Below are 13,065 nucleotides of genomic sequence, written 5' to 3' on the forward strand. Positions count from 1 at the left end.
TCAAGTGCACCACATCGTGTTAGCATTGTGATAACGTCACAAGAGCTTTTTATTTATGGCAGCTGTTATAGAAACTAGACTTTTCTAGATAACTCTACAGTGGGCGGAGAATGTTTTGAACACTTGTGCCAAGTCAACGCCAACCCGTAATAACTCATTGGCTGTCGTGAGACTCATGGCTTCAGAACAAAAGCATGTATCCGTAGGGATGCGCCTGTGCTTGTTCTCAGCATTGCTGAACTGAAGTCTCCAGAGAAAAGAGCACCACCATGAGAAGGTGGTGGGTGTTTTCTGGGTCATCGGCGAAGCGAGAGTCTTCTCTCACAACAAAACAAACCCTCTTTCATATGTTTTTTTTGTCCAGTCTATCACATTGCACATAGGCAAACCTCCATCTTACCACTGAGACTAAAAACTCTATGTGAAGCAATCCAGACAGACTCTGTCAGGGTAGAATAAGCTGATGCTGTGGTTTTGCTAAACTCCACTTTGTCTTCAGCTTGGCATGGATGGATAGAACAGCCAAGTGCAGGATTCGTCTTTGACAGCAGCTTTTGCATAGCTGGATACCTATAGCGCCACATCCCATCAGTCTGTATATCTGCTCTTATGCTGCCTCTTTAGTTCTCATCCTTCTGGAAAGAGAACAGACTGAGCTTTCTGAGAAGACCTCATGCACAATGCATATCAAATTGGCATTCCTGAGGGAAGCATCTTTGTCTTCGTCCTTTAAATAGAAGAGTCTAAGAATCAAATTAAGTGCAATGTAGAGATATATTTGATAAACTAATCAAAATAATAATAAAAAAAAAATTCTACTTGCATATTTGTAACCCTTCAATATGTTTTTTTTTTAATTGCATTAAAAATTTAAAACCAAAATGCATATGGAACCAGATAATGATAGAGCTTTATTATGAATTAGCTTCACATTTTCAGAACCATTCTTAATTATTGATTGAACTTTATATGGACAGAAGTCTGTCTTTGTTGCATATTTATGTATAATGTACCACATACATCAAATACAAATATACAACACTTACACCATTTTAATTTTATTAATTATTATAAATACTTTTTGCAGCCACTGAATCGTGAAGATTTACATTCAAGTGTTTGCTAGTTATTATTTCATAACATTGTATTGTTGAAATGCTAGAAATAATGTAATTAAGAAATGAAGAGTTCAGATGCAAAAGCCTCCAAATGCCACCTGAAATGTTCTTCTAAAATGAGCGTTTTTATCAAGCTTCTACATTTATGTTCAGCTATTTCACTTTAATTGCATAGAAAAGGACCTATACATTGTCATTAGAGTAAAATTACTGGACTTAATCATAGGAGCCTGACTTAAAAACTAATTTTCGATTAAATTTTCAGATGGCATCTGAAGGCTTTTGCATCTGAACTCTTCAAATATCAGTTCAGCATCCCAGTAATACAACTACAGCCAATAACATTTCTTTAAAGCAGTTTTATTTATTTATTTATTTTTTCTTAGTTTTAATAAACTTTTAAATTGTAAACACAAGGCAGGTCAAGAAACATTTTAGTTATGGTTATTTAGCCTAACTAGGGCAAGTGACTAATATGTATAACTAGTCTGCATCACTTTTAGCATAACCATACTGGTATTCCTGATATGTTGATCATAAATTTGTAGTGTGACGTTGAATTTTACATGTCTTGTACTTTATGGAGCCCTGTGGTCATTTAAAATATTTGCTTTATAAATCTCCATGTCTGAACCATGAAATGCGGTTACATATATTTTCAAACGCAGTACATTGCAAAATTAGATCGAGCAGATATTACAGACAAAGTTGTCTGAAGTGGCCTTTCTGTGTACCAAGATGTAAATCCTCTGTCAGAATGACACATTAAACAGCTGGGCTAGACGTGCTGCCTGGATATACTCCCGTATAACTTGTCTTGGATTGGAACCACAATAAGACTTATACAACTTGCACTTTTAAACATCAGCCATAAGGATTTAAGAGCTTTCTTTATAGGTTAACTGGGAGGACCATCAAACTTACTTGATTAAATACATGGGAGTGGATAGTTGAAGGTTGGGAGGTTGTCTGGTCAGATTTCGATCGAGCTATTAAAAGAAGAGCTTATTTTTAAGTTTACCATCACCAGTTTACAACAAAATGTATCTTCGATCTCAGCAATGTGATACAAATGGATACATTAACCTTTGAGCCACATTTCTGGCCCATTTAAAGTTTATTAACAATCAGCCACATTAGGGGTGGGCGATATGGGAAAAATATCATATCACGATTTTTTATAGAAATATCACGATTCACGATTTTTATCACGATTCTTTGTTAGTTTAACTATTTTGGTTTTACAAGTTGTCTGAGCATTACAGCCAAACTAGAAAGACAAAGATGCATGGCAGATATTTAGGCCAAAGTGGGCGAAGATAAAAAATCTTTGTCATTATTTTATTTTTCTTATTAAAAAATAAGAACAAAGATACACATTACAAATACACATAATATACAAATAAAACAAACAGTGCTTTATTTTCAGGTACAATAGGTGTATTTAGCAGAGCATTCAATGAAATTGAATGAACAAATATAAAAATAAAACACTAGATGGACTGATTCCTAAAGCAACTGTATTTAAAGTTTTTCAGTCAAGAATAGTGAGTGATTTTTCTCTTTTGCGTTTTGTTAACGTTAAATGAATAGTTCCCCCACAAATTAATATTCTGTCATCTGTCTGTCAATTCTGTCATAATGTTGTATTTTTATATCATCATTTACTCAAAAGTTGTTTTAAACCGGAATGAGTTTCTTTCTTCTGCTGAACATAAATGCTATTTTGAAGAAGGTGGAAAACCAATCAGTTGCTGGTCCTCAGTGACTTCCATAGGATTTTTCTTTCCTACTATCAAAGTCAATGTGGACCAGCAACTGTTTGGTTTTCCACTGAGTAAATAATGACAGAAATTAAATTTTAGGGTGAAGTATCCCTTTAATGACAGTCGACAGCATGTTTAGTGTCCTGTCCCTTTAAGAGCTGCACGCATCTAATATACAGTACAGGCACGCATCCGTTTCTCTCTTAACTATTTACTTTCATTTTAGAGATAACCAACTCAGTCTGTATGTAAACCTTGTGTGTTTTGACAGTATTAGCGCAAAATATAACTTAGTTGAGTAATCAGGCGCTGTTAGACAGGCGTTTTAGTGCGCGTGCTTCAGGTGTATGCGCTCAGAACAAGCGCACGTCAGACCAGCGCGCGAATGAAACATTTAACCAGCAAGACTTGTATGCAAATAATGTACTTTTGCGATCGCGAATAAGTGCAGTGTCCTGTCTGAGTAACTCTACTGCTGTATGTCGTGTTGTACAGTATATAGAGACGGAGGCGCCAGAACTGTATTTGACAATGTGCGCGGTAGCGCGATACTACGATATTTCTTAAAAAGCAGATCGTGGAGACATTTTTATCGTCCACGATCAAAAATCGTCATATCGCACACCCCTAAGCCACATACTAGTAAATTAGGTTTGCCACCACACCCCAACTACAACAACTTTAAGCTCCATTAGGGATGTTTCTAATGTTTACGAGGGCTGCAAAACACTAGAAAGCCTTTTGTTTTTTTTCTCCTTGTTTTTCTGGCAGAGTGAAGTCTGACATTCCCGCCAGTCATCTGTACCGCTGTGGTAGTTTCAAGGGAGAGACCCTTGCCTCTCCCCCTGAGGAGATATGGAGCCCCAGGAGAGTCTGGGAGTGGAGGGCGACTCGGGTGCACTGGGGGTGCTGGTGCCGAGCCCACGGAGCGAAGTGGTAACCCATGACCTGGAGGAATTGTCTCTGCTGCCCACTCAGAACCTTCCACCCATTAAAGAGCGCAAGAGCGGTGAGTGAGCCCATTTGGTCAGACCCGTAGGCCATAACTCTGCTCCCAAGCTCCTATTTCCTCCTCATCTGATTTGACACTGAGAAAATAAGGCCTGCCAGAAGGTTGAGAAATTTGTTTGCAGTAAGACGTTGGGAATTATACAGGAATTGCGTGTGAATGCCAACATGTAATCATGTCTTAAGTGCTCCCTTTAATTCTTTTCCAAAGTGTTCTTGGCTCATGTTAGGGTGCACGACTGGTAAGCTAATGTGATAGATTTTGCGTCAAATATGATTGCCTAAAGCCTCAGATATAGAGGATTCTTAGGCTTGCAGTCATGTTGTGGTTTTCGTTTGGCTGAAACTCAAAGGAACAGTTCATCATTCAGAAATATTCATTATTTTATTCTTTATACACATTCATTATGTTCCAAAGCTCTATGACTTTCTTTCCTTTGTGGAACACAAAAGGTGGATTTTTGCAGGATATCTTTGGCCACTTAAAGTAATGAAAAGAATGAAAAAATACAGAAACGTAACATTCTGGACAATACCGATAAGCTGATCTATGGCTGGTAACAGATAAATGGCAGATGTTTGAATTCTTTACTGTTTTGTCTAGTGATGCACCAAAAGTTCACCAATTAAATATTCATCCAAAACAGAAAATAAATAATAATAATAGTTCGGCTTCAGTTTTGTAAGGCTGAAAAACTGATATTTACAGTAATTAACAAGTCTCCGATGACACGTTTGAATGTGTGAGTGTAGGGCTGCACGATTCTTGCTAAAATGTGAACCACAATTTTTCTCCATGGGAATTGAGATCACGATTCTCTTACACGATTCTCGTTTTTTCAACCAAAATGTATTGCACTCAAGTACAAAAAAAAAAAAAAAAAAACACAGGACATTCAGTATAATAAAGTGCTGGAGTAACATAAAAGTGTCTCTTTTCTTTATTTTAGACCCCTTAAAGTGAATAATTTTAAAGCTTTAAGTTGTTGAACATGAGAACATTAACAATAATAAATAAAAATATTCACATTCACACGGGGCGTCGGCGTCAACGCCTCTCGTTTACTTTGAATGGAGTGACGTCAAGCGTTGCCTCACTGGCATTGCACGCGGCAGAAGTTGAAAACTTTTAAACTTTTCAAGCACCAACGTAGGCGTCAGCCAATCAGATCGCCTTATGCAAATACCCTAGCGCAGACGCTAGCCAATCCCGTTCATGCAGCACCATAAAAGTATGTGATTGGCTGTTATCACTATGATGGCGCGTCAGCACCAGACCCGTTGAGAAACAGAGTTGCGGCACTCCCATAGGCTTCCATAGGAACTTAGGAATGCGGAAGTAAAGCGTGTCATGGAGCAGCCAATAGTTCCAAACAACCGATAGTTTCAGCATTGACGCCCATTCATTTCAGTGCTTCTCAAGCACAGTCGCCAGAAAGTTGAGGAAATTACAGCATTTTTTGCCATTATAACGCATTAGTTTACCTCTCGGAAACCTGACCAGTAGTTGTATTTTATGAAATGCGTTATAGTTAATGTTTATTTTTAGATAATAGACAGTATATGCTATATTTGCAGTTAGATAACGTGGATATATTATATAATCAAATATTTTGATGAATACAGTTGGTTGCCTTTTTTATTTTGAAGTATTTGCAAAACTTAAATTTACATTTTTTTTCATTTACATTTAGTCATTTAGCAGACGCTTTTATCCAAAGCGACTTACAATGTAGAAGCAAACAGACCAACGAAAGAGCAACAAAATAAAGTGCTGTGACAAGTCTCAGTTAGTCTAGCACAGTTCACATAGCAGTGATTTTTTTAAAAAACAAAATATAAATAAATAAATGGAATAGGTAAGTGCTAGTATTAATTGGTCAGATGGTGGCGAAAAAGATGTCTTTAGATGTTGTTTTTTTTTGAAAATGGCTAAAACCATTTCTAGCATTCATTGATATTCACTTATATTGTATGCATATTGTATCTTATATTGTATTAAAATGTGAATAATAGATGACCATAGATGAAGAAATGTATATTAATACAATAACACATTTTACATACCAATTAGATTTCTTATACTCTTTAAATAAGCATAATTTATTTCATCATTGGTCTGCACATCCACATGAATAAGTGTAACACAAAACACACAGTCATGCCTCAAGTCTCCAATCTTTATTAAGCAGTTTACACTATTTATGCTTTACATACAAAGAAATGTAACCGCCTTATCCTGTGTTGCATTGTACTGTGTTTTTACTCCATAGTTAAACAAGAAAACCCCATTAATATTATTTCCATTAAACGCCACAGACAAAATGCTACTTTCAGTATGGCAAGCCGTTTTGACTTTTATTCCTTCTCAGGATATGAGTTCTTGTTATCAACAATTCAGTTTTTACTAGTTAAAATGTTAATTCTTGATATCAGGAATTCAATTTTCACTAGTTAAAATGCTAATTGTTGATATCAAGAATTAAATTGTTGATATCTGTAATTGTATTTTCACTAGTTAAATGTCACCATAGGCTGCCATTCAAAATCAATTGTTGATATCAAGAATTAATTTCTTACTAGTTGAAATCCAATTTCACATATCAGAAATACAATTACTAGTAAAAATTTATATTATTGATATAATAGACATTTCTCAGTGTGGATAGAAGGCCAAAACTTGGAGAAAAAGATGCATTTTCAAATTTATCTAGATTAATATGGATGTAGCCTAATATTTACATTAATAAATCTGAGGACTACTCACTCCTGTTATTATTACTCAGTTACTATATATACGTATAGGACATATGAGTAACAGGACTGAAAGTAACAGGATTGAGAATTTAGGATAAAATTAGCAAATACATATAATCTAGCCACATGGAGTACATGCTAATATTATGAGAATACTCAGCAAATTATAGTGATTCACCAAAGATTTGTATTTTTAAAATAAACAAGTAACATATAAGAAATAATTTAGGTAACAGGACAGTATATTTATAATGACGCTCCCAGCCAGCATTACAAAATCATCAGATATACAGAAAAGAAAATAAGAGCACATGCTTCCGATAATTTCATTGCATTCAGAATATCCAGATGTTGCAATATTATCTTGAAAATGTGTCGTGGATTTTTCCGTTTTTTTAGGGGGAAATGTGTTAGGGTAACAGGACTGAGTGAAAACCTGGGGACTTGACTAAAATGTGTATTCTATCCAAAATATTATACATTTATTTTGAAATAAATGTATTTAAAGCACAGATGGGATATGGAGGTACACAAAAATGCTAAATAAAAATTATTTCTGAAGGATTTTAAACATATTTCATGTTAAATTGTAGCGTTAGACACTGGGGACATGAACACATGCTATATTTTCAGTGTTTTAGGTAGTTTTTAATAATTTTTCAAATTATATATTTTAAATTTGCAGTTAGATTAATGTGCAGGACACTTTGCTTAATAATAAAATGTATATTATAGTTCATTTGTATGTATCTTTGTACCTATAATGCCCTGGGGACACACATGGCACCCATTCGGTGGAATGGCCCAGTGTGTATCACGTTTGGTACCAATGGTCAAAAAAATCTGAGCCGAATTGGGCAGAGAGTGTAAATATGTCGGCTCATCAAACGTGTTGGTGTTATACTACATCAAAATGTACAGTTAAAAAACAATCCGCACCCGCTTTTAAACAAAGAGAAACGCAGGCACGAATTTGGGCACGCAATATGATAACTCGACCATGTAGACTAAATACAATTATATTAAAAAATAAATAAATAAAATCCAGCAAAACGTTCAAACTTTGTACGCATTGTTTTATTTTTAATTTTGGTTGCATTTTTTATTTGATGTATTAGAAGAAAGAGTAATGAAACCAAAAGTAAACATGAAAAAATGACGAAGTAATTTTTTATGTTATGGCTAAATTAATGCCTTGTTCATTTTTCTTTTAATTATCCGAAGGACTTGGTGGCCAATAAAAAGAAACGGGATAAAATTACTTTTTTTTTTTAAACCATTAACAACAAATAAATAAATAAATCCAGTCATAATTTAATGTTTCATTGACAAATAAATAAAGGAGCCGTTTCTGCGCATGGACGTTCTTCCGCCATCTTTAGCCAATGCTGACGCTAAAAAGAGGATTATGGGAAAACCAGATCTCATTAATATTCAAGAACTCATTACCATAGCTATTCTTACTAGTGAAAATGGCATTTCTAGATATCTGTAAAAGTAACTGCCTTTGATATCAATAATTATTTTGTTACTAGTAAAAATGTGAATTCTTGATATCAACAATTCAGTTGTTACTAGTTGAAATGTTAATTCTTGATATCAGTAAATGTATTGCAACACGTTACATTTATTTCTGATATCTGAAAATGCATTTCTGATATCAATATAATTTCTGATTTCTAAAATGACTTTCTTACTAGTAACAATCACATTCATGATATCAGAAATGATCATTGTCACTAGTGACTATTTAATTGTTGATATCAAGAATAGACATTTTTACTAGTAAGAATTGTATTTCTGATATGTGAAATTGGATTTCAACTAGTAAGAAATTAATTCTTGATTATCAACAATTGATTTTGAATGGCAGCCTATGGTGACATTTAACTAGTAAAAATTGAATTGTTGATATTAAGAATTCATTTCCTGCTAAATGAATAAAAGTCAAAACGGCTTGCCTATTGCAATTACTATGATATAAATTCTTGATATCAAGATTAATATTTTTTACTAGTAGAAATGTAATTACTGATATCAAGAATTCAATTTCTATGAGTGATGATGTCATTGTTGATATCAAGAATTAACATTGTTACTAGTGGAAATACAATTGCTGATATCAAAAATAGCCATTGTTACTAGTAGAAATCTAATTCCTGATATCAAGAATTAACATTTTAACTAGTAAAAATTGAACTGTTGATATCAAGAATTCATATCCTGAGAATGAATAAAAGTCAAAACGGCTTGCCATACTATCAGTGTATTAAACAAATTAATCAATGGACGTTTTGTGTTAATATTTGCCGGAAAATGCTGCAAGTATACCCGCTGTTGTTGTCTGACCCGATGGACAGCGCGGAGTTGTTTGGAACTATTGAGAGCTCCATGAACCACGTGACCGCGCGGCGGCGAGATCAAAGCGTGTCGCAGCTCGGTTTCTCAGCGGCTCTGATCAGCACCAAGCTTCAGACACGCCCTCCGTCAAGCGTTGATGCTGACGCCCCGTTGAAGCAGCGCTGCGCAGAATGGTCACCGTATGACATCAAAGTACCGCAAGAGCGATTTGAATGCATAGGATCCGACTGCTTTCTTACCGCTCTCGTGGTACTTTGATGTCATACGGTGATCATTCTGCGAACGCGCCTATTGACTCCGTTTAGGTCTGCCGCCTTGTTACACGTCACGTGAGTGACAGCGGAACGTGGCCAATGAGGGAGAGGAGAAAAGTGATCGAGATTTATGATTGATTGGTGAATTAAGTGTTTTGTTATTGTGTGAGTGACCAATAACGCGTGAATGCAGCAAGATCTGAATGCAGGGAAATACACCGAAGTGAATCGCCGTCATTTAGAAATGAGATCGCATTTATGTATGAATCGAGATCGTGATTTTTTTTTTTTTTTCGATTAATCGTGCAGCCCTATGTGAGTGTCTATTTCATGCACATGAAGTGGATAAACGATAACAAACTATCAAGAGTCAGCTGATTTTTAATTTAATTATGAATTTAATTTATTGCCTGAAAACATGATACTCTGAACAGCATAAATGGTAAACAGTTACCCAATTAACCATTTAACTTTATAAAACCTTTTTTTTTTATAATAATAAAACATTGAAAACTAAAATCAGTTATTTTAATTATGCATTTCCAAAAATGGCATACAATTATTAATTAGAAAAATCTTTATTATCAGTTAACCAGTATTATGCCAATATACAGGTCCTTCTCAAAAAATTAGCATATTGTGATAAAGTTCATTATTTTCTGTAATGTACTGATAAACATTAGACTTTCATATATTTTAGATTCATTACAACACAACTGAAGTAGTTCAAGCCTTTTATTGTTTTAATATTGATGATTTTGGCATACAGCTCATGAAAACCCAAAATTCCTATCTCAAAAAATTAGCATATTTCATCCGACCAATAAAAGAAAAGCGTTTTTAATACAAAAAAAGTCAACCTTCAAATAATTGTTCATTTATGCACTCAATACTTGGTCGGGAATCCTTTTGCAGAAATGACTGCTTCAATGCGGCGTGGCATGGAGGCAATCAGCCTGTGGCACTGCTGAGGTGTTATGGAGGCCCAGGATGCTTCGATAGCGGCCTTAAGCTCATCCAGAGTGTTGGGTCTTGCGTCTCTCAACTTTCTCTTCACAATATCCCACAGATTCTCTATGGGGTTCAGGTCAGGAGAGTTGGCAGGCCAATTGAGCACAGTAATACCATGGTCAGTAAACCATTTACCAGTGGTTTTGGCACTGTGAGCAGGTGCCAGGTCGTGCTGAACAATGAAATCTTCATCTCCATAAAGCTTTTCAGCAGATGGAAGCATGAAGTGCTCCAAAATCTCCTGATAGCTAGCTGCATTGACCCTGCCCTTGATAAAACACAGTGGACCAACACCAGCATCACTGACTGTGGGTACTTGACACTGGACTTCAGGCATTTTGGCATTTCCCTCTCCCCAGTCTTCCTCCAGACTCTGGCACCTTGATTTCCGAATGACATCCAAAATTTGCTTTCATCCGAAAAAAGTACTTTGGACCACTGAGCAACAGTCCAGTGCTGCTTCTCTGTAGCCCAGGTCAGGCGCTTCTGCCGCTGTTTCTGGTTCAAAAGTGGCTTGACCTGGGGAATGCGGCACCTGTAGCCCATTTCCTGCACACGCCTGTACACGGTGGCTCTGGATGTTTCTACTCCAGACTCAGTCCACTGCTTCCGCAGGTCCCCCAAGGTCTGGAATCGGTCCTTCTCCACAATCTTCCTCAGGGTCCGGTCACCTCTTCTCGTTGTGCTGCGTTTTCTGCCACACTTTTTCCTTCCCACAGACTTCCCACTGAGGTGCCTTGATACAGCACTCTGGGAACAGCCTATTCGTTCAGAAATTTCTTTCTGCGTCTTACCCTCTTGCTTGAGGGTGTCAATGATGGCCTTCTGGACAGCAGTCAGGTCGGCAGTCTTACCCATGATTGCGGTTTTGAGTAATGAACCAGGCTGGGAGTTTTTAAAAGCCTCAGGAATCTTTTGCAGGTGTTTAGAGTTAATTAGTTGATTCAGATGATTAGGTTAATAGCTCGTTTAGAGAACCTTTTCATGATATGCTAATTTTTTGAGAATTTTGGGTTTTCATGAGCTGTATGCCAAAATCATCAATATTAAAACAATAAAAGGCTTGAACTACTTCAGTTGTGTTGTAATGAATCTAAAATATATGAAAGTCTAATGTTTATCAGTACATTACAGAAAATAATTAACTTTATCACAATATGCTAATTTTTTGAGAAGGACCTGTATAAGTGAATGAGGACTGGGTCTCTCAGGCTCAAAATATGTCAAATAAAAACCGCTCTATGCAACATCCTACTAGTGCCTTCATGAGAGAAATAGCAATATTTGATTTATGAACAAATTGTTCTTTTGAGTCTTTTTGTTCTTTTCTGTGAATCCATTTATTATTTGTGACCCTGGAGCACAAAACCAGTCTTAAGTCGCTGGGGTATATTTTTAACAATAGCCAAAAATACATTGTATGGGTCAAAATTATCATTTTTTTCTTTTATGCCAAAAATCATTAGGATATTAAGTAAAGATCATGTTCCATGAAGATATTTAGTGAATTTCCTACCGTAAATGTACCAAAACTTAAATTTTGATCAGTAATATGCATTGAACTTCATTTGGACAACTTTAAAGGTGATTTTCTCAGTATTTAGATTTTTTTGCACCCTCAGATTCCAGATTTTCAAATAGTTGTATCTCGGCCAAATATTGTCCGATCCTAACAAACCATACATCAATGGAAAGCTTATTTATTCAGGTTTTGACTGGTTATGACTGGTTTTGTGGTCCAGGGTCACATTTCACAAAACCAAATGATTTGTTTCAGTCAATTCCATATCAAGTCCCCATTAATTATTTTAAAGAAAACCGCAACCAGGCATTATTCATAATTTCTCTTTTTGCACTCCAAGGAAGAAAGTCAGTCAAAAAGGTTTGTAAAGACTTGATGGCTAGTAGATTTGATTATTTTTTTTTTTTTTCCTTTTCGAGTTAACCGTTTCTTTACATTTGGCCATTTTAAAAAGTGATTGTTGAATTCTTTGAGTCACTATGATGTTATCGTCTTTTCGTTCTGTCTGGCTTTCACATTCCTGTCCAAAGTTTCATTCTGGAAATGTTTTGGTTGTGTATGGACCCTAATAAGACGGCACTAAAGGGATGGCCCAGTGGGCAGAATGGCAGTGAACCTTTCCAAATTACACTTTGACATCTATCTGACCGCAGAAAGACTTCATGTGCCTCCCTACGGACATCATTTCCCTTGAAAATGTCAGTGTGTCCTCCGGCTGCTGGGTAATTTAGTGCAGAAGGGAAGTAAACAGAGACCCCACCAGGCATGCGTGTATTTCTGACCCCACTACATGACTTTCTTCATCTCATTCTGTCAGTCAACATTTTCTCAGTGTTGTTGCATTGAAATAGATAAGAAACTGTGACTCATTTAGATACTTCAATATTGAACATGACCTCAGAATTACCATTCATTTGCTTACTTTTGAAAATGTCTACAGTTATTTTAATCAAGTGCTGCTTGTACTGTATGCAACGACATTTGCTGCTTTCAAAATATATTTTGCCATAAATGCAAACAACATTACAAATTCCATTAGTGTTTCAGTTTTCTTGGTTGTGCATAAAAGTCCTCATGCCAAGGATCTCTTGGTTATTATGGGGTTTTTAATAATATATTTACTTTTAAATAATTAGATTGGGGGTTGGATGCCAAAGACCACCAAATATGATGATATTTTCCTAAAATACAAAGGTAGCTGTATAATTTGATGTTTATAGATATTACTTGGAAAATAGTTTAGTTGTATTTGTTTTCTGTCATCTGAG

The 13,065-nt window shown here is 35.8% G+C and overlaps 1 protein-coding gene across 1 annotated transcript in view; it reads left to right on the plus strand.

The window, feature by feature from the left end:
• The window catches only part of LOC306868881 (myocardin-related transcription factor B-like), a 60,326-nt gene that overhangs the window by 16,949 nt on the left and 30,312 nt on the right, over positions 1 to 13,065 (plus strand). Inside the window, exon 3 of the mRNA XM_079415330.1 lies at positions 3,656 to 3,893. Within this exon, the coding sequence (XP_079271456.1) occupies positions 3,740 to 3,893 (154 nt within the window). The 5' untranslated portion in view covers positions 3,656 to 3,739. The remainder of the gene's footprint in view (positions 1 to 3,655; positions 3,894 to 13,065) is intronic.

Source organism: Barbus barbus, assembly GCF_936440315.1.
Source record: "Barbus barbus genome assembly, chromosome: 4".
In the NCBI taxonomy this organism is placed as follows: Eukaryota; Metazoa; Chordata; class Actinopteri; order Cypriniformes; family Cyprinidae; genus Barbus; species Barbus barbus.